Raw genomic sequence first — 23,610 nt, 5'->3', positions numbered from 1 at the left:
AATGGGGACATAACAGCAGCTTCTTTTGATGCCACAAATAAGCTCCAACACCGCCTGCCTGTTATCAGTTACATAACTCAAGGTAAGCAAGTGGTTTAATATACACGTGTAATACACTAGCTAATTTGTGCAGTAGACAATTGAGTTTTGGCTGTTCCCAAGCTGTGTGTTAATAGCTTTAATACTTGAAGGTGAAACAAAATTTTGGAAAAATCACCCACATTTACCCATAGTCAATTGTATCACCATAGCTAAATATGGGTATTTACACTCATCTCTCATCAAATAAACATAATTAGTTCCAACTTTTTTATCAGCAAGAATTCAGAGGCAATCATTTAAAGTGAAAATGAGCAGTGCTTCTTTAATAGGGAAGGAAACTCAAATAACAAGCTGGTTATTCCAACAATACGCGCTTACGAGAACAAATCTGAGAAACAGAAACTCTGACACATCCCTAATATTCTAAGCACCCCGAAGTGACACAGAATTTGGTAACAGCTGTAACATCAGCACTTGCTAATTGTCCAGTTGCCTGTCCACACAATTAAGCACAGGCTGGCAGTGACCCCCATAGTATTTGGGAAGCACTGTTGCACAAAATATGATGCTGTGAGAAGAGCATTATGAGGGAACTTGACACTGTAGGCCTTTGAGCCGAATGCACCAGTCTCCAGCCTCCTAGGTGAGAACTTTTTACTCGTGTGGCAAAACTCCCTATGTTAGTACGTGATGCCTCCATTAAAAGAAATGAAAGTCTTCTCACTAAACCTTCACGATGACTCTGGGAAATGTGTCCCATTGCTCACATTCGCACATAAGGAAAATGAGGTGGGGAGAAGTTAAGTAACTAACCCAAGGTTACCCAGCTACAGAGTCAACCTGACCCTGAGGCTACACTACAGATAAATACTTTATTTCTTTTGAGAATATTAATATCAACTCAACTGTCATCAAAATAACCTGAAATAGCTATTAACTCCAGAAAGCCCTGAGTACAAAGGGATATGGGAGTGGTATCTGCCACCAGAGTCATTGCTCTCATTTCCCGATTTTGCCAGGGTCACTAAGAGCTGGCTGTGTTTCTGGAAAGAAAGAATATTAGAATTCCAAAGTGATGCTGCTTGGATCCCTCACCTGAAAAATCAAAAACTGACTCCTTATATGGGAGGGTTCCTTAACTTGTAGGAAGCACTCAGAAATAATGTTCATGGTTTGCTTTAGTGAGAGAGCTACAACTTACGTTCAGTGACGAAGTTCTGAAACTTTCTATCTTATGAAAAATGCAAACCCCCCCAATTATTAATGACAATTTCCCAGACCAGTATTAGGACACCAACAATACTGAATTCCTTACGGCAAATGTGTAGTAAAACTGGTGACTTTAGTAGTTTTTAGTAAAACTGGTGATTATTGCTCAAAAATGAAAGTATCTCATATTCAAAGTAACACCAAATCTGAATTTCCATAGGAGACCAGGAAGAAAAATACCTTCTTCTTGTTGGTAAAAGCCTCATGGTATTTTTATGATGCAAATAAAAATCTGTCGGGAGTTCCCAGAGATGAGGCTTCCCTTCAGTGGGATGAAAAACTCCTAGGAAGAGATTAATGGAATCTTGTCTATCGGCATCTAAAAAGCAAAAATAGGCATTTTAGAAAACCACTACTGAGATATACAACTGAAGAGAATGTTTTCTCAGGAGGATGAGGGTACAACTGTGATTTCATAAAACACACCTTTGAAAATAATAGTATTTATACTTCAGAAGTCATGCACACACACAAAATCTAAAATAGTCACCAAGATTCTGAGCAGAATTAAAATCTTGTTTCAAACTGCTTCCTTTTTTGCTCCATTCCTCTCATAATCTAGAGGACAGTGAGCACATACTGCTTCTTGAATTTTGAGAGACTCTTAATCTTCAAGAACTGCCATCAGACCATAGTGATTTTATTTTTAGGGTGACAAATTTTCACCATTCCTTAGTCTACCTGAAACAAATACATCTTCCCTTTTGTTACAAAGACAAGCAGAGCTGTAGGAAACAAACAAAATGATCCAACTGCTATCCGTATTCTGTTGCACAACCTAGAACAAGTTGCTCTGCATAGTTTCCACTTCTAATCCTTGAAAAGATATTCTCCATTTCCTTAGCAGAGACGATGTTTACCACATTTTCTGTCCCCCTCAGCTGTGGGTCTGGCCCATTCCCTTCTGTGTTTGACAATGAAGGTAAAGTAGGCACATGGATAACAGCCTCATTCTAACTATTCAATCACTCCGAAATTACTAGCTGCATATGTACATGTATTGTATTTCCTTCCTTTTTTAATTATATTTTGGTAAAAATGATGATGAACACTAAAGGGTCTCATGAAGCACCATCTTCCCCACACCCTAGTATCATCCTTCATTCGTTCCCTTCATTCTGCCTTCCATTCTTGTGTCAGAGCCCTGTTTATTCAAGTTTGGGGCTGACATCCACAATTAAATAATACCCTATTTCTGAAAATGAGCATAGAACTAAAAAGACAGCATAGTAGAAATGACTGCTTTCAAAACAAGAGAACATTACCATAAAATCAGTCTTCTTCCAACAGCTACGGTGAACATAGATATTTCTGAAATTAGCAACACTGTTCTCATTGGACTATTTGGTCATTTCAGCAAAAGCAGTAAATGAAATATGGCACATCAAACATGTATTCGCATTAGTACTTTTTGACAGGAAGTGTTCCATTAAAGTAGCATTTACTTTTCAGGCCAAAGGTAATATATAAAAGGAATGTGTTTATATGGGTAATATATTTAGGGCCTTTTTGCCACTTTTGAGAGAAAACAAGTACTAAATGATGCAGACATTATCACCTCAATTTGCATCCTCCTTATACAATACAAAAGTAAACATACCGCTTTTTAAAAAAGACCTTCCTTCCTCCCTCCCTCCCTCCCTCCCTCCCTCCCTCCCTCCCTCCCTTCTTTTCTTTTCTTTCTTTTCTTTTCTTTTCTTTTCTTTCTTTCTTTTCTTTTCTTTTCTTTCTTTTCTTCTTTCTTTCTTTCTTTCTTTCTTTCTTTCTTTCTTTCTTTCGAGAGTGTGTGTGAGCAGGGGGAAGGGCAGAAGGAGAGGGAGAGAGGGGGAATCTCAAGCAGACTCCTCACCAAGCAGGGTGCCCAATGTGGGACTTGATCTGAGGACCCTGAGATCTTACCTGAGCTGAAACCAAGTGTCAGATGCTTAACTGAGCCACATAGCACCCCCCCCCAATACTGCTTTTATTAGTAATTACATGGCACTTAATAATTCATAATATGCAGGACCTCAAGATATCTTAATACTATCATGAGAAGCTTTTTGTTTTTTCAGTCATGTTTTCAAGGAGTCTTTCATCCTTTAAACCTCATAGATGCTTCCTTTAAGTTTTAGCAAGTATGATAAAGTGTGAGATGTGAGAAACAATCAAATAAAGGATATTTCTTTGAAGGATCATAATGAAGACTTGCTGAATGTGCTGCTGTTTCCATAAATATATATCTACGATGCATATGGTCATTATAACTAAGGACTCCAAGGCCAATTTAAGGAACCTGAGGATATTTTCCTGGCTACTCTTGACTGCAAATAAGACAACCACCCTTAGGAACACAGAACTTTGAATATGGACAAGAGCTTGAAACAGGTGGGTTCTTTGTAGTTATGGATAACAAGAGGGCAATTATTACCTATCTTTGTACTCAATCATGCTTTAAAGGAAAAAAGAGTAATGTACCATTCACACTCCACTCAAATAGCTAAACACTAACCAGTTTTATTATGTATGTATTAAATAGATTAGGCTTGAATGTAACAATTCTTATTTTTGGTTAGCAAAAAAATATTTTAGAACTAGAATATTTATTATTCTAATATTAAATTAAGTTTGTGATGAGGTGGCCTGTGAAATTAGTAATGGAAAGGAATATTATTCGATAAATAGTACTGTTTAACTATTGCAGGGGAGGGGACAATAAAGAATTAGATCCCTACTTCATACTATATACTGAAATAAATACCAATTAATGTAAGAAAGACAAAGATCAACACCCTAATAGAAAAAGAGAAACATGGAATTTTCGAAAGAGAAAAAACAGAAATAGACAACAAACATACCAAAATTCAACTTTATGTTACCAAACAAATGCAAATTAAAACAAAATACCATGTTTTACCTATTTAAGGTGGCAAATACTTATCAAAATGGGCACTTCCACACTCTGCTGAGGGGATATTAACTGTGATACAGTATCCTTTTTCTAAGTCAATTTGGCAACACAGGTGTTACTTGCTTTCTGAAAGTCTGCATTATGCCACTTTGCTTGGGAAATGCTTACATTAGTACCTGTTCATGTTAATGGAAAGAAATCTGAAGAGGATTTTAACTTTTATGGAAACAGCTATTACTGTAGTAATGTAGGTCTTTCCTAAAAGCAAAGTGGTATAACTCAAACTTCTGGAAAGTGGGAGATACTCTTCCCATTATGCCATTTCAGCTTACCAAAGTTTCCGTGAGATATGTATGTATGTGTGTGTGTGTGTGTGTGTGTGTTTCCTGTCAAAAAGTAAATACATATGTATGTATATGTATTTATATATATATTTAAAAATGTGTATGTATAGATATGTGTGTGTATATATATAAATATATATATATATATTTTTATATAATAAAAAAGGGCTTTTTTATATAGTTAAAGCCCTGAAAATATCCACACTTTCTGACCTAAAGTATGCTTCTGGAATTTCCATAAGATAACATCAAACATATGCAAAAAAAAAAAAAGTATATGTTTAAAAATGTTTGAAAGGAACCTAAATGTAAAATAATAACTAAATTATGATATTTCTAAAGGACAGACTACCATAGGCTACTAAAAATCATGTTGTAGAAGAATATTTAAGGTCATAAAGATTACTCACATTATCTAAAAGGCAAAAGCAGAATATAAATATTATGTGTATGGAAAGATTATGTTCTCCTAAATATGAACAAATGGCTATCTCTGGAAGGTGAAGATTATATGATTTAATTGTGACTATTCTATGCTTTCTATAATTCACATATCTTACTTTCATAATTGAAAAGAAGAACTACCATACATTCATTCACCCAAGAACCTACTATGTTCTGTACTAGGGACATAGTAGTACACAAGCCTGACTCTGGCTCTGGGGTGGGGCTTACATTCCAACTGACAAACAAAAATACGTATAAGGAAATAATGGACAAGGCACATTCAAGGGATGTAAGTTCTATGAAGACAATGAAAAGAGAGTGACAAAAAAAAAAAAAAAAAAAAGAAAAGAGAGTGACATGAGAGCAAAGGGAGAGGATGGGGACACCTAAATTGGGTAGCCAGGGCAGGGGTAGAGGCTGCAGTATCTGAAGAAGTAACATCTGAAGTGTAAAAATGAGAAAGAGGTGGTCACATAAAGCTCTGGGTGCTCTGCCCATGCAGAAGGACAGACAAACACAAAGCCCAGAAGGAGGAAGAAACTATGCAGCTCCAGGACCAGGAAGGAGGCCAGGGAGGCTGGAGGGCAGTGGATAGGGAAATAGCCACATTAGAGACAGATGGGGCCTGGGCATGCAAAGTTTTGTAGGTCACCATAAAGAGTCATATTTTAAGTGCAATGGAAAGCCCTGGAAGGGTTTTTAAAAGAGGCACGTGATGCTATCTGACTTAAGCTTTTTGTTATTGTTGTTTAAGATTTTATTTATTTGACAGAGAGAGAGAGAGAGAGAGAGAGAGCAAGCATAAGCATGGAGAGGGAGAAGCAGGCTCCGCACAGAACAGGGATCCCAACATGAGATTCAATCTCAGGACCCTGGAATCATGACCTGAGCCAAAGATAGATGCTTAACCAACTGAACCACCCAGAATCACCCAAGTGTCACTATCTGACTTAGGTTTTGAAAAGATCCCCCTGGCTGCCGTGCAGAAGTGTGGAGGTAGAGAGCTGAGTCAGGACTTGTTCAGACAAGAAGTAACCGTTTCTTGCACCAACACAGCAGCAGTCAGGATGAAGAATAGCAAAAGCATTTAGGGTGTACTTTGGAGGCTGAGACAATGAGATGCACTGAGAGATGGGACTGGGACAGTGGGGCTAAGTAATGAAAATATAGGAATAAGGGTTGATTCCAAGGTTTCTGAACTGAGTGATAGGTGCTGAGGTGGAAAAAGCAAGTGGAGAAACAGGTTTGAGTCAGTCAGGAGGTTCTGTCTCAGAAATGATCAGTTTGAGATTCTTATTAGATCTCTATGGTAGTAAGAAATTTGGGCCCGAGACCTTTCCTTCCTAGTGTCATACCCATAAATATTTTCTATCACATGGCAAAAGGGACTTTGCAGATGTAATTGAGGTTACTAATCACTGACTTCAAGATAGGGCAATTATCCTGTATTTTCTGGGTGGGCCCACTGTAATCACATGAATCCTTCAAAGGCAGAAGAGGAAAGTAGAAAGGAAGGTGGAGAGATTGAAAGCACAAGAAGGATTCAATGTACCACTGCTAGCTCTGAAGATGGAGGGGTCACAAGTCAAGGAAGGCAAGCAGCCTTTGGGAACTGAGAATGGCCCCCAGCCAACAGCGAGTAAGGCCACGGGGACTTCAGTCCTTTACCTGCACAGGATTCTTCCATCAACCTGAATGAGCCTGAAAGCCTCCAGGTAAAAGCCCAGGTTGGCCGACACTGACTTAACTTTGGCTTCTTTCGACTCATTGTCTTCATTTTTACCAGCCTTGTGAGACCCTAAGCAGAGAACACAGCTGAGTAATGCTGTGCCTAGACTTCTGACCCACAGAAACTGTGACATGAGTGTTGTTTTAAGATGCTAATTTTGTGGTAATTTGTTATAGAACCTATAGAAAGCTAACACACTATTCAAGAAGAGAGGCTAGCCAGGTGGGCTTTGGATAAATGAGTCCAATGTTCAGTAGAGAAGTCTAGATGCAAGGTTAGAGACGCAAAGGTGAGTTGTCAAGTGCATGGTATTTATGAGCTGGATGAGATGCCCTATGGTATAAGTGTGGAGAGAAAAGAGAAGAGGGTTTAGAAATGGGGCTGGAGACATCAATAAGGAGACTGAGTGAGATATCACAGAAGCGAGTTTCAAGAAACAGGGAGCGGCCACCTGTGATAAGAGCTGATGAAAGCCTGAGCAAGATGAAGACAGAGAAGTGACCAGTGAATTTGGTGATATGGAGTTGGTTGGTGATTTGGATGACCACAGGTTCAGTGGCATGACAGGGCAGATGCCTGGTGAAGCAGGTGGAGAGAACAGGCTATGAGAGGAAACAGGCACACAGAGAACTCAAGAGGTTTTGCTTAGGAATGCAAAGGAAAAGGACTGTCCCTGGAGGGGGATGTGGGACTGGGGATGGAAGGAAAGGTCAGAGGGAGAATACTAAGGAGTGCTTTCATGCTAATGGAAATGAGGCAGTGGAAAAGGGGAAACCGATGATGTGCAGGAATGAGAGTGTACTTACAGGGAAAGCATGAAGGCACGGGAGTCAAAGCATGGCGGAGGGGAAGGCCTAAGATGAGACAGGGCTACTACACTCATTGTCATCCAGTAGAGAAACTACAGGTGCAGGTAAGGACAGGCTCTGCATTGGGAGGGAAGATGAAGAGGAAGTTCAGCTCCATGACGTGTTCAAGCAAGGCCACCAGCTGAGATTGGGGTGTTGTGGATTTTAGAAGACATGAAATGGTCCTTTTGGAAAGTGGTCATTTCCAAATGGTCCCTGCCTAGTATGAATATACATAAGAAATGCAGTAAGACTGGAAGGCTGTTTTGAGTGTCCTTTGGAGAGCTGTAGTCAGTTTAAAGTGAGAGTAATTAGCTGAAACTTTTTCTCTTGCCATGTTTAACTGCTTTGGTTGCAGAAGAGGCAAATAATTATTGTTACTTAAAATGTTCTTAAAACATTTTGCCTAGTGTCTTCTTCCTGCTAGAGCCAAACCCAGCTCATCTACTCTAAACCTGCTGTTAGAAGCATGACTTGAGAAGGCTGCCTCACTAGTCTTGATAAACTAAAATCTCTTCCTCCCTTGCATGCCCCTGTTCCAGTGGTGAGCAGAGTGGCAGGGGGCGGGGGGGGGGTACCTCCCACTACCTTACAGCACTATCATAAAGCTGAGTGATGCCACCTCCACATGTTTCCCATGTGTGGTATGCTTTGAAGTCTTTACCTTGTAAACTTTTCTTTTTTAAAATCTCTGTTTGAGAAAGACATGATTCCCCTCCATGCATGCACACACGTACCACAATTTTAAATTGCACGTGTGTGTATGTATGCATGTACACAGCAGATCTATTATTAACTGCTGAAGGACTCCTATAGCTTTTTTCTTTTTTATATTTCTTATAGTAGGATTTAAATTCAGTAAGTTTCAATAAGAAAATTCAGCTTACCAAAATGTAAATGTAAAAAAAAAAAAGTTAGGTTAACAAGGTGCTTCAGGCAGTTATAATTATAAAGCTCTTCCTAACATCTGAAGGGAGTACCTAGGTATCCCTTCTTGTTGGCATCCTCCAACTGCCGATGTAACCAACTATGTTAAAAACCAAAGGTACTTCTTAAAGACAAACCTCAAAGCATGTTAATATGTGAAGCCTCAAGAATGTTTTTTTAAATGATCATGAAAGAGACTCAGATAGGTTGCCTATACAGCAATAATCTGTCTATACAAACCAATGATAAAATTCCTAACAACCTAGGGCAATAGAAGTAAAAATAAAGAAATGGGACTATATCAAGCTAAAAAACTTTTGCACAGTGAAGAAAGTCATCAACAAATGAAAGACAATCTACTGAATGGGAGGAGATATCTGCAAATGAAATGCCCAATACTAGGGTAATATCCAAAATATATTAAGAACTCACACACTCAATATCAAAACAAAACAAAACAAAACAAACAAACCAAACAACTGATTGAAAAATGGGCAGAAGACCTGAAGACACACTTCTCCAAGGAAGGTATCCAGATGGCCAACAGACACATGATAAGTCACTCATCATCACTAATCATCAAGGAAATGCAAATCAAAACCACAATGAGACATTACCTCATATTTGTCAGAATGACTAGTATAAAAAAAGCAAAACAAGAAGTAACAAGTGCTGGTGAGGAATCAGAGAAAAAGGAACCCTTGTGCACTGTTGGTGGGAATACAAAATGGTGCGGCCACTATGGAAAAGAGTGTGGAGGAGCCTCAAAAAATTAAAGCTAGAACTACCATATGATCTGGTACCACTTCTAAGTATTTATCCAAAAAAACCCAAAAACACTAATTCAAAAAGGTGTACCTCTATGTTGATTGTAGCATTATTTACAATAGCCAGGATATGAATGCATCTTGAGTGTCCATCAACAGGTGAATGGATAAAAAGATGTGGTATATGTGTATGTACACACACGCACGCACACACACAATATTACTCACCTATAAAAAAACAATGAAATCTGGATAGACCTAGAGGGTATTATGGTAGGTGAAATAAGTCAGACAGAAAGACAAATATTCTATAATTTCACTTACACGTGGAATCTAAAAAATAACACAAATTAATAAAATAACAAAACAGAAACAGACTCACAGATAGAACAATCTGGTAGTTTCTAGAGGAGAGAGAGAATTGGGCAAATTAGGGGAAGGGGATTAAAAGGTACAAACTTCCAATTACAATTAAATAAGACATGGGGTTGCAATGTATAACATAGAAAATATAGTTAATAATATTGTAACAATTTTGTATGGGTAACAGATAGTAGCTAGATTTACCATGATGATTACTTCATAGTATATATAAATGTTGAATCACTATGTTGTATACCTGCAACTAATATAATATTGTGTATCAACTAGATTTCAATGACACAAAACACTCTCAGGTATCCTGTTTCCCCCATGCCAACAAAGTAGTGCCAATCTTTTTGATCTTTGCTGATGCATGAAGTGGTACCCTACTATAATTTTATTTTTCTTATTATGCATGAGGTTAAACTTTCTTTCATATGTTTAGAATCTATTTCCATTTCCTTCCCTATGAACTATATGTATATGTGTCTTTTGCTCATTTTTTCTGTTGAAATACTGGTCTCTTTATATTAATATATAAATATTTCTAAAGGAAATTAGCATTTTTTGGTAGGTTTCAAATTTCTCCCTAGCTTATCTTTTGACTTAATTTGCTTTTGCCTGTCAACATTAAATTTTTTTGGTAACAAGGGGGAAAAAATTCCTAACAACGTATTTTCAAGTATTTTCCTGAGGAATAACATGAGGAGGTTAAGTTTTGTAAAATTATCTTGATTGCTTTAATGAAGATGCTTCCATAATTATTTTATCATTATATGGTATCCACTGTAATTTTAAAATAAGTTGTATACCCCGATGACATCATGCTTCTCAAAATAAAGTCTGTTTTAGCCACATTATTCATAAAATAATTGTTTTCATAGTAGTTCCCCCTTTCAGTTGACCACAGTTCTACTCTACCTTTCCATTATGTGCATATTACACTTTTTCACAACCATCTTCTATCTTTTAATAGTCCTCCTTGGTTTTTAAATGATGTACAGCTCCATAGTCATTCTCCCCGTCCCCTCGTATTATTTAAAAACAGTTTACTTGGTCCTTATCTGTCAATAATGATTCCCATCACAGGCACAACATAGATGATAGAGGCAGTGAGTGGATGTTCCCTCTCCATCAGGGCAGTTTTCAACATTTTCCACGGTAACTCCCCCCAGAGAGATACGTACTTGTTGGCACACAACTTACACAAGTGTTAACAGGTTGAACTGTATCCTCCCAAAAGATATGCTGAAGCCTTAAGCCCTGGGACCTGTGCCTGTGACCCTATTTGGAAGTTGAGTCTTTGCAGATATAATCCAGTTAAGATGCAGTCACCCTACATTGGGCAGCCCATAATCCAGTATGACTCATGTCCTCACAAGAAGAGAGAGACTCACAGAGAAAATGCCATGTAGACACAGACACAGGGAGAAGATGTCAGGCAATGTTAGAGGTAGAAATTAAAGTGCTGCAGTTGTAAGCCATGGACCACCAGAAAGTATCAGAAGCTAAGAAGCCAGTAAGGATCCTCCTCCGGAGCCATCGGAGGGAGCATGGCCCTGCTTATACCCTGATTTTGGACTTCCTACCTCCAGAACTGTGAGATTAAATAGATTTCTGCTGCTTCAGGCCACTCAGCTTGATTTTGTTACAGAAGCCCTAAAGAAACTAGTTCAACAGAGCATAGCCAGTAAGAATGCCTTTAGAAAGATAACCTTAATTACTGTTTTAATTGGTAAAAACAAATGAAACCAATTATAATTTGTGTTTTGCTGATTGATAGTAATTAATTACTTCTAACTCACATTGTAGCCAATTTGAATACATCAATACATATTAAGGTCTTCACTGGGAGCCAGAGCCTAGTATAATAAAGGATGATGGAAATACATAAATATTTTTACTTTAGAAATCCAGAATTTAAATTTATGCCACAGGCCAGAATTCCTAAATTCTATTTCCCTAACTCTCAAGTTTTGCTTGGATTACTATACTTTGAGTTTTAAGTTTTGAACCCAGCTCAAGGAGTCAGGCATAGAGAGGACTATCTAAATACTCTTAAGGTCCATAGTGGACTCTGTGGTTTATGTTACATGTTGAGCTTACTCAGAATACTATGATGGGCTCGTGATTTCAAAATAAATAATCTGAACAGACTAAAAGCATTGCTGATAGGCTACCTGCTCTGAGGCTGGCATACTTAGTCCTATCAATTTTTTAATTTTAGGAAAGGAGGAATTGGGTAAAACAGAGGTAACAAATTAACTCATGCATTTATTAGTTTATCCCACATATATTTTGTGTGCCAAGAGCAAAGGACTGGGGACACTGTGGTGAAGAAGCCACACATGGGGCTCTCAGGTCCCATGGCAGGAACTAATTGCACAGGTAATGATTTAACCACACAATTGCACTACGTGCTACAACGGAAAAGCACAGAACACCATGAGAACAAACACTGGAGGACTTTCTTTGAGGAAGTTAGTTAAAGTAGAGTGAGCTCTAAAGGTTGGCTAGGAATTAGGAGAAGACTGCAGTCCTGTATTCCAATGGGTGGACCAACATGCAATTAAACCTGTGGCAGAAGCAGCCTAATTTATTCAGGAAACTGTGAGAGGGTCAGCGTGTCTGGAGAGTAGCAACAGAGGGTAGGAATGGAGTAAATGACAGGACATCGAGGTAGGTGGGGCCTCTAGATTGCCTTGTACTTCCCTCCCACACCCACCAGGCTAGCAACCAGTCTCTGGCTCCTCCACAGTGTGTGAACAGGGAAGGTCTTAACTTGATGTGGTGAGCTCCAAGGTGGAGTCTATGACCCACCCTCCTCCTGGTCTTCACACCTTAGAATGATACTCTCTGCTATGGGGTGAACTGTCTTGCCCAAAAGATACATTGTAGCCCTAACCCCAATACCTGTGAATGTATAATTGTATTTGAAAATAGGGTCTTTGCTGATGGAATCAAGTTAAAATGATGTCATACTAAATTAGGATGGGCCCTAATGCAATAGGTAAAGTGTCCTTGTAAGACGAGGGAAATCTGACACAGACATAGACACATGAAGGAAGGAGGCCATGTAACCACGGAGGGAGAGACTGAGGTACTACAGCTGCAAGCCAAGAACACCAAGGAATGCTGGCAAACTACCAGAAATTAGGAAGAAGTGAATAAGGTGTCTCACTTATTGGTTTCAGAAGGTGACTGGCCCAACAACTTGATGTTGGACTTTTAGCCTCCAGAATAGTCTCTATTGTTTTGAGTCACCCAGTTTGTGCTATTTTGTTACAGCAGCCCTAGCAAATTGATACAGATTTCCCTTGTGTGGGGCTGGGATCTATGATTTGCTTCTGAACAATGGGATATGGGAAAGGGATGCACCATCACTCCCACAATTACAAGACTCTCTTGCTAGCAGACTCATTTCTAGAGACTCACTTCCCCTTGCTGGCTGCAAAGAAGGAAGTTACTAAGAGTCCTACAGTCACAGAAAACTACAAGGAACTGAATTCCACCAACAAACAGGCAAGCAGGGAGTAAATCCTTCCCTAGTCAGACCTCCAGATGAGACCACAACCTGGCTGACATCCTAACTGCAGCTCTGTAAGACTCTATGCAGAAAATCCAGGTAAGCTGTGCCTGGATTTCTGACCCATGGACATTGTGGAATAATAAATGCATGTTGTCTCAGGCTGTTTTTAGTAATCTGTTACACACCATCAAAAACTAACACATTTGTATTGTAGCATAGCAAACTGACTGTATTATCTCTGGGAATGGAAAATGCTGAAAGCTCACTCTTATGGGTGCTTTCATGCATGCTTCAGAAGTTCCCATCATAGGGACTCTCTCACGGTTTCCTTGATGTGGACCAAGCATCTTTTCCTATCAGTATCTTAAAACTCCTTCCTGAAAAATGCAGTGATCACCTCCTGGTTCTTGCTGCTAGGGGTCCTGTGGCCAGGACTGAGGTCAATCCCATGCTAGCACCCTCCCTCATGAAGCCTATGTCTGGTCACCAGTAAACACTCAAAGATCCTTTGGCCCAACCACATCTAGGAGGGCAGGCCATTCCCAACATGGCAGCCCTCTCTTCAGCCCGTCCTCTACTTTGGTTTGCTAGGCAGCAACCCAAGGTTAACAGCTCCAGGGGGTCTATCCAAGAGCAGAATATGAGGATTCGGTCTGTGATATCTACTGTGTTGGAAATTCTATCAGGATGGTGGCAGCAGAAGTACCATTTTAACAACTTGTTACTTTCAGTACTCACAAGTCACAAAACAAGATATAATTTAGTGTTAATGCTACTATTCATTTCTAGTTGACATTTGAAAAATTAGCTTGTCAAGACTATGAACCCTGTTTTAAAAAAATAATGATTAAGTACCCTCAAACAAATTTATCTATGGATTGTAATGTGACAGAAGCCAAGGAATCAAAGTACTCTGCATTGCTGGGTCGTCTGGGTGGCTCAGTTGGTTGAGCATCTGCCTTCAGGGCAGATCATGATCTTGGGGTCCTTGGATCAAGTCCTTCATTGGGCTCCCTGCTCAGCGAGGAACCTGCTTCTCCCTTTCCCTCTGTCCCTTCCAGCTCACTTATGTTCCCATTCTCTCTCTCTCTCTCTCTCACAAATAAGTAAAATCTTTAAAAAAACTTTTTTAAGTATTCTGCATTATTTAAAATCTATTATGGGTGGCAAAATGCAAAACTGCACTATTTAAAACACAAAGTTCATTCCTTTATTTATTGAACAAATGTTTATTGAGCACCTTCTAAGCGGGATTCTATTCTAAACTTTTAAAATATGTAATTCTGACTTTACTTATAGTGACTACTTAAAAAAAGGTGTATGTATAAGAAGTAAAATGCGTATCAGGTAAAGTTTTAGAAATGCTTATTATTCCAGAATTACCTGAAAAGGCATTGCTGTAATATCTAGACAGGGTCTGCATGATATCTTTTGAGTGCTGGGTCCATGGTGCTATCTTTCTGTAGGTTTTTACACGATGAACAAGTTGAGAACCACCATACTGAAGGGACAGGGTATCCCCATGATCTTCATAGAGTTCCTCAAATAACCTAAACCAAAGAAAAACAAACGTTAAAAAAATTTACCAAAAGCATTATACATGTTGTTCACTTAGCCACATATGAATTCCTATGAGCCTTTCAAGGAGATTCTTGATGATAAATGCACATGCAAAATACATGCTATAGTAATAGTCTAATAAGTACCAAAGTCACTAACATGGAAGTGGGGGCACTAAAAACAAAGCCCACCAAAGCCAGACCAAAGTGGTTCTAACCTTACTGAAAGAGTCCTATATTCAGCCAGCCAGATCAATTTACCTCCCACAACAGAATTTTCTACCTTTCTGAAAAAAGGACATGCTCTTGTCATTGACAGATAAACCATATTCTTTTCTAAAAACACGTTTGAATCTTGTATTTCTTCAGGTGCCTGTTAAAATTTTCAGTGCTGTGATATCTGTGGATCTGGCCATTTGGAAACTGATCATTTTCCTCAACAGAGCCTTTATGACTACCTCAGATGACCAATAACAACCATCACTGTATTTTTAAGAAATTGCACTTCATGCAATGCTATAGATCCAATGGACAGTGAAGAAACAGTAACCTTTAATGAAGAATCAATCTTTTACATGTCTTATATTTTTAATTCAAAATGTATGAAGGCACATGACTTTTTCTTTCTAGTGCTCTCTGGATTTGTTTTTTTGTTTTTTAAGATTTTATTTATTTATTTATTTATTTATTTATTTATTTATTTGAGAAAGAGAGTGTGCATGAGTGGGGTAGGGAGGAGTAAAGAGGGAGGAAGAGGGAGGGGGAAAGAATCTCAAGCCAACTCCATGCTGAGCAGAGAGCCCAACTTGGGGCTCAGTCCCAAGACCTGAGATCATTACCTGAGCCAAGGACCCTGAGATCATGACCAGGTGCCCTTGGATTTGTTTTTTAAAAAACCCACTAGTCTATATTTGTCTAAGGCACTCTGGATTTCTCTAAAGAGCACATTACTTATTGATAATTAACACAAACAAAAAATAACAAAAACCATGGCAATAACATGGCAACACAGGTCTTTAATAGAAATATTACAGAATTAATTTGAAAAAGGTCTTTTAGCAACATAATTTTTGAGAAGCTAAAAGAAGAAACAAGTTCACAGAAGTCATTATTATTAATCAGTTTTGCTTTCTGTTATTACCAGCATTCAAAAGGCAGAAAATAAGATTTACCTAACTGCGTCTGTATCAAATTGTAGATTAGGCTTGTCGATCAGTCCCAAGGAGTACAGCTGATAAGCCAGAGCACATTTTCCCACCATAAACTGTGCTGTGTTAGTGCGGTCTAAACAGTCTACACAGTTGGTTCGAAGAACACCAGTCTAAAGATAAATAAGTTAAGACTTTCACCCATTATTCAGTGACCAAAACTACTATCTCACTTTAGATCCCTTATATTAAAAAATAGAAGAAAAGCTGTAGGCAGGGTATTATTCCTGAACAAATAAGGAAGAACAGTATAAAAGGTTATATTTGCTGCTCACTTAATATTGATGCAATGGTATCATTACATCTTCTAGTCTATATGTGAATTTTCTCCCTGAGTTTAAGATAAAACAGCTAGCTAACATTTTCCACATGTACCAATTAGTAAAGTATATGTATTTTTCTGATATATTTCCTATATATTGGTATAGACCAAATATTCAGTAGTTGAGGTCATATCTTTCTGGAGCATAATTAATATATGTATAAGTGATTATTTCTGGCTCATTTTCCAAAGTGGTTCTAATTTATTCATTTCCCATTTCTGTTAATGTTTTGATTCTCAAGAATAAAATTTATAATGTATAGGAAAAATCCACAGGCCATTATTATTTTGGCTGCACATCATTTGCCAGTTAAATACTAGCAGTTAGGCTTTTAAAAATCATTCCCAAACAGTTAATAATTTTGCATTAAATAAGAAGTATCTCTTTCTCATGGATGCTTTCAGAAAACATCATACACTACAAATACAGAGTCTTTTTATTATTAATATAGTATCATCTATACCTGCAGGCGACCAGTGGGAATCACACATCCTCCTAGTTCATTCCACCTGTGTTTAAAAATAGACGTTTAAGAAAAATTTTAACAGCATAATCTCTATTCATTTTTTGTTCCAGCTCTTTATAAAGAATCAAAGTAATAAGCCTGAGTGCACCAGAATACTCAGCTGATTCTGCTTATTTTCATTCTTTCTGGTAAGTGACTATACAAATAACCGAGATGGAGTGCTATCCATGCTCTCTTTCCTCACAGGGAACCCAGGAAAGAAGCATTTTAACTTGCCCCCATGTCCCACACTCAGGCATTTGTCACCCATGCTCAACCAAAATCTCTCTTGCTTTAATTTAAGGCCATTTCCTGTTTGGTTTCTACAGACATGAATAGTAATTGCAGGGCATCTTTCTAATAAAATCTTCCAAGTCTTATCCTTCTCCCATCAATATTAAGATTCTCTACTTCCTCCAGCATCATTTCGTGGAGCTTTGTTGCATTGGTTGGTTGTTTTTGCAGACCTAATTATTTTCCTTTCTACTTATTCTTTTCTCCACGTGCTAATGAATGCCTGGGAATATGTTCTAAGTGCTAATATAATGATATTGATGCTTTTAATGATTTAAAACATTTTAATTTCTTGGAATATTTTAATTATTTAAAAGAAGGTGCAGTACAGAAGAGAGTTAACACAACAGGCCTGCCTGCTATCCTCAGAAACACCTGCTTATATGGCTGGCCCTTAGCTGGCATCTGGGAACTCGTGTTCCCACCATTCCCAGACGGATAAGAGTGGATCACCATGCCTAAGCTGTCTGTAGAAACAATATGGTTTTACTGAACATCCTCTTTTTGGTATGTGCCAATTTTGGTATGTGCCAAGCAGAAGCTGCCCAGGGGCCTGGCCTCCAATAAAAAACCATGGCACTGGGTATCTAATCATCTCCTCTGATTGGCAACATTTCACACGTGCTGTGGAAACAAGTTGCCAGGGGAATTAAGCATGTTCTGTGTGACCCCATTAGGAGAGGACTCTGAAAGCTTCACCTATTTCCTCTGGACTGTGCCACATGTGCCTTTTCCTGTGATAATTTTGCCTTGTATCCTCTGAACTTAATAAATCACAGCCATGGGTACAACAATATGCTGAGTGCTTTGAGTTTTCCTACTACATCATTGAACTGGGGAATGGTCTTGCGAACCACTGTCACAGGTACCGTAAAATTCAAACCATAACGAAAAGATGATTTCTAAGACATACACACTACAGTTGATTGTGTTTTGCTCTTTGCTTTTTTTTTTTTTTGTAAACAATTCTAGTTAGCTGAAAATAAAATGATGGGGATATATAATATCAGTTCCTTAAAAGACAGATAAAACATGGTCCTTGACCTGAAGAAGCTCACAAAGTATCAATAAAGAAAGATTTGTAACCAAATAACTATCATACAATGATAAATATTATTTTCACAGAAGTATTAGTATTTGTAGAAAAAAGTTCCTGTTCCTATTTAATGCTGATTAGAATTTACTGCAAAAAAAAATTTACTTTACAGAAATATTTTGTGTAATGTTTACTCCATGAAGTAAGAGATAAAGATTCTGTGGCTTCCATCTCAAGATGGATAACCAGAGGAAATCCTGTGCCCAGCAGGAATGTTCATTCCATAATCACATGAATGTCTTATCTCCCCAAACAAATTCATCCATCTTTCAGGTAGTGCAAACTGCTCATATTTAGAATATTTTTATCCATAAGAACAAAATGCTTGATTTCAGTTTTTAAAGACCGTACGTACTTTTCATCTGGCCGCAAAATGCTACAGTAAGAATCAGGGCGGTTTACAAAGAAACCTGTTTTCTTCACCACACTTTCCGCAATCACATTCAGTCGATCAAGAACGTTACACAGCTTGCTGACGGGAGAAGAAAGAATGAGAACAGTGAGAAGAGCACAAATTTAATACATATTTACCTTCACATATGAAGCAAATAAAGGCCCTAGTAAGCATATTCAGGGATTTAATTTTTAAAAATCTCTGGTTTGTATCCAACAGGAACATTGTAATAATGAGTTTCTATAGTATAATGTGTACTCAAAAACTAGCAAGATTTGGTGCAAAGAGACATTAAGGCCTGTATCAACTCTTGGCAAGCCCCAACCTTGGCACACTGCATCCCCTGGAGAGCCTTTCACTACTGAAAAGTCACGTCAGCCAAATCAATATGCATTCATAAGAGGACTGTGAGGAAAGCATGATGCACAGTGTGGGTGGCAGGGGAAGAAAACAATGGAAAATAAATATAAACGGCACCCACCTGTAATCAGGCTGATTCTCTAGGAAAATGTGTGCCTATGTGTGTGTGAGTGTGTGCATGGGTATCTAACTACACAAAATGATTCAGAAAAAAAGTGCAATGAGCTAAAGTACAAAACAATAAAGTATCATTAAAAAGAATTAACAAGACCTCAAAATAAACCTACTGTTTATATGATGCCTAGGAGATGAGTAAAAGGGGAATTTGAAGTTAATGAGAGAAAGTTCCTTGGATGAGATGTTTTGAGTCAGATCTAAGATGGGTGCAGGAGAGGGGGGGAAGTGCTCCAGGAAGTGGGGGTTGAGCTATAGGCATGAAAGGTCAGCAGTGGGACCCTAGCTGCTACACTGGGGGCTGAGCATGCAGTTTCATTTTTCAGGAACAGAATGGCCCCAGAATCAAGAAAACGTTATTACGTTCTGAAACCAGCCAGGTGTTGGGGCTCTAATACTACGCTAAGGAGTCTGGACTTACTATGAACACTCAGGAATTACTGCGGGTTCATTCACAAGTGAGACTGTCTGAACGTGGTATCTGAGAAAGTGATTAAACAGGAGGATGGGATGAAACAGGGAAAGGTGAAGCCAATGCCTGGAAGGGAAAGTCTCAGAGCGGCGATGTCCTGAAATGACTAGCTACTTCAAAGAGAATGTGCAAGTGGTCTAAGTCGTGGGCAAAAAAAAAAAAAAAAAAAAAAAAAGAGTTTGGTCAAATAATGTAAGCACTCAAATTGTACATCAGCAGCAAAAAACTCCCTCAGCAGGTTCATGAAGGAAATTAAAAGAGAGCATTCACTTTACTGTAGAGAGCAGCTTCCTGCTATTTCACATCACAAGAGAAGGAAAATACCAGAACCAAACATGAGTATCTACTCACCTTTTGGTGTACTTGGCCATATCCCAAGGAATGTAAATAATGGTGTGTTCAGGAGGCAAAAACTGGTTGAGGTACGTCACAGCAGCTACAAGTTCTTCACTCAGAATTCTCTCATGCTTTCTTTTCTCTCGTTCCTTTATCAAAAATGAAAGATTTTCAGGGTTCTAATTACTTTAAATCAGAGGAACAGACTTTTATTTTATTTGTTTATTTATTTATTTATTAAGGTTGAGGAACAGACTTCTAACATGTTTACTTTCCAGCGATGACAAGAAGCCTAAGTCTTAAATATCCTGAAATAAAACCTAAAATAAAAATAATATAAATGCAAAGAAATAAATACTTTGTTGAATTAAACTCAACAGATAATTAGCTTCGAAAATTCAAGGAGATAAATTTTTTTTTTTTTAAATAACTTCCTGCAGCCCCAGGACTGGTTCACCCTCCTGGACCTGGTCTACACATTCCATAATCTGCTTTGGCAGGGGAGAACTCAAGGAACAGAAGGAGGGAATTCCCAACTCCAGTGAGCTAAGAACCAGATGGAAATCAACTGGGTCTGGATGGATAATCCTTAAACTGGCTGAAAGTGCTTCTGTAGCCTACCTGTGTTTTTAAATTTGACTCTCCTAACACACCCTGTGAGGCAACCAAGGCAGGCACTTCCCCCTGCCCCTTTTATACTGTGGTTGAATATGGTTAACAGGTGTTCATGGGACCAAATCTTACCTTCTCCCTCCCTGCCCACTGTACCTCCTTACATATTACATGCCTCTCATTCAAGAGAGGCTAATGCACTGCTGTACAGCTCTGGGGCTGGCATGCTGGCAGCAGCCTGCTAGCCACATAGCCGTGGGCAAAGCTCTCAACTTTCCTAGGCCTCTCTTTCTTCATCTATAACATGGGGTAACAACAGTATCTTCCTTACAGCAATAATGTGAGGTTTAAAAGAGACAAAGCATGATAATCTCTTATCAGAGCATCTGGCACATGGGGACTATTCATAAAACTTAACTACTTTTATTGTTGTCCTGTTCAGGACTTCACTTAGAAACAAAAATAATTCAGTGATAGTAACACTGACATGGTGTGGAGGCACTATTGCTGGCATCAAAATGGGTCTCTGCTGTTTTCAATCATGGTGATTAGTTATCAGTTGTCATGAACATAATTAGATAACCACTGTGGAAACAAAAACGGTATCTATTTTGCACAGCTGAATGAATCAAACAGAGGAATTAGGAAAGATTAAGAACAGTGTTAAATCAGTTTAGGATGAACATGTATTTAGCTTTTTACATCTGAGAAAATTAAATTATGTATCTGGAATTTTTCTCAAAAGCACTTTAAATCAACCAGGGAAACAAAACCTTTTTGAAATTCCCTGATCAAATCTGACATTTCATGAGATGGGGAGGAAAGGTTATCTCATCAACCTTTGATCATGTCTGCGTAAAGAATCTGCTTTGTGCACTGCTGACCATCACGGATTAGTGTACTGGGTTGTTTAGGCAACCTCCTTAGGGTCACAGACCCTTATTACAACCAAATGAAAACATCACATTTACAAGTGGTTTTGTATATCATCTCAAGGGTTCAGACACTCTCCCCATGACCATCCATGGCTAAAAATCTCTAGCTACAGTTATGCTTGAATCCAGGTTGACTTCCTAATCGTTCCCCAGTAACAGCATGGAAGGTGTGTAGATGGCTGCAAAATGTCAACCAGTGCCTCCAGCTTCCGTAACTGGTAACTCGGGAGGTGGGGAGGGAGGTGGTTCACAACACACGGTAAAAGAGAAAAGAAATCAAGAAAAGTATTTCACTTTAGTGACTTCATATGGAGGCAGAATAAAGAGTGAATATCCCTCAGTATCACTCCACAGACACAAACGCATTCTTTGACTCTAATCACAAATTAACAGTTTTCCCGAGTGAACTGAATAAATCACTTTTGTTCCTATGAATAACTAAGGAGAAAAACAACAACTTTTTTCTATTCCACAAAACAGCAACTTAATCTCTAAACTATTTTCTAGTTACTCTCTAGTTATTGCCAGGATTTTTATGACAATGGAATGATAAGTACAATTTTGAAGCCCACTGACTAGCTTTTAAATATTAAAAAATTAAATGTACATTTAGGAAACCTGGGCAAGAACACTTTACAATCACATGTATTGGTTATCATTTTTTTGAATCTCTGTGCTCAATGCAGAATTATTTCAAACATCATGACCGAATCTCCATTTAGCCATAGCTTTTAACAACAGTACAAGGACTTTGTAAAACATGAATAAGAGTCAATGTTCCCTATTTCAGTGAATGGCATCACCATCCATACACCTGTGCAACCAGAAACCTAGGAGTCAAGCCTGACCTCTCCCCTTCCCTTCTCTCACATCCAGTCAATCGCCAAGTCTCCAGCCTCCACATACTTCTCTCCAGCTCTATCTACCACACCACTGTGATTTGGGCCAGGGTCACCCCTTTCTTAGGCAATTTGAATAGCCTCCTAGTGGTCTTCCAGCACTCTTTAACCTTGTGCCAATCCATATGGTCTCTTTGTTGAGGTCAGGATAGTCATTTTAAAATGTAAATCTGGTCAAAATCCTCTCAATCATGCAAACCCTTTGATGGTTTTCCATGATACTCTCAGGATAAACACCAGATCCATTGACACACCTTACAAGGCTGTGTGGTCTGACCATAACTATCTCTTCAGCCTCAGCCCACAATAGTACCCTCATCATCTCTGAGGGCCAGAGAGCAGTACCCCTACCATAAGGCCTTTCCTTCCTCAAACATACCATATGCCCTCCTGTCCCAGGGCCTTGATACCTGCTATTCTGATATGAATACTATTCTCTTCTTGGCCTGGTCAATCAATGCCTCTTCCTTCAGTCTGCATGGACTCATCATCTCCTCAGGGAGATGAGATCATTCTCTCCCATTATAAGCTCTCATGGCCCCATTTACCCTGTCTTGGTACCTCTGCCATACTTCACCATCCCCTCCATTAGACTGTTAGCTCTGCGAAGGCATGAACTATTTCTATGACTGCCTTGGCACAAAGAAAACCTTCAAGAATACTTGTTAAAAATGGGAATCCCTGGGTGGCTCAGTGGTTTAGCACCTGCCTTCAGCCCAGGGCGTGATCCTGAAGTCCTGGGATCAAGTCCCACATCAGGCTCCCTACACAGAGCCTGCTTCTCCCTCTACCTGTGTCTCTGCCTCTGTCTCTCTGTCTCTCATGCATAAATAAATAAAATCTTTTTTAAAAAAAAATACTTGTTAAAAATGAACTAAAAGGACACAGGATTCCTTGTTTTTTTGTTTTTGATGTAATTGAGTTATATTTATTAACCAATCTCTCAGAACAATCTCAGATACTACTAATTTATTGGTCACTGCTACAACCACAACATATCAACACCCTTGCTTTTCATGCTTTCAGGGTTTTCTTGTCTGTGGACTGAAATTCTTTCAATGCACATGGATGCAACAGATACAAATACAATTTATTATCTAGTCTCCTGCTCTCCATCCTAGGCTGTTGACCCAAGCGCCCACTCATATACACATGATATGCTGATCACACAGTGTACTCTCACCAGGAAACACAGAACTATAAGGCCATGCCACTACTTTGTTCACCTGGTTCTTAAACCATGGCAGTACTCCAATTTCCGAATCCGGCCCCTAGAACTTATTACTAC

General features: G+C 38.7%; 1 protein-coding gene across 1 annotated transcript in view; it reads right to left on the bottom strand.

Moving 5' to 3' along the window:
- The window catches only part of FIG4 (FIG4 phosphoinositide 5-phosphatase), a 122,686-nt gene that overhangs the window by 54,062 nt on the left and 45,014 nt on the right, over window positions 1-23,610 (bottom strand). Inside the window, exons 11-16 of the mRNA XM_055330220.1 lie at window positions 19,892-20,025; window positions 18,496-18,612; window positions 16,709-16,754; window positions 15,887-16,035; window positions 14,539-14,705; window positions 1,492-1,630 (exon numbers count right to left, since the gene is read on the bottom strand). Of these exons, the coding sequence (XP_055186195.1) occupies window positions 1,492-1,630; window positions 14,539-14,705; window positions 15,887-16,035; window positions 16,709-16,754; window positions 18,496-18,612; window positions 19,892-20,025 (752 nt within the window). The remainder of the gene's footprint in view (window positions 1-1,491; window positions 1,631-14,538; window positions 14,706-15,886; window positions 16,036-16,708; window positions 16,755-18,495; window positions 18,613-19,891; window positions 20,026-23,610) is intronic.

This window comes from Nyctereutes procyonoides, unplaced genomic scaffold, assembly GCF_905146905.1.
Source record: "Nyctereutes procyonoides isolate TBG_1078 unplaced genomic scaffold, NYPRO_anot_genome, whole genome shotgun sequence".
Classification (NCBI taxonomy): Eukaryota; Metazoa; Chordata; class Mammalia; order Carnivora; family Canidae; genus Nyctereutes; species Nyctereutes procyonoides.
Note: the sequence above shows the minus strand (reverse complement) of the source record. Positions and strands in the feature narration are given on the sequence as shown.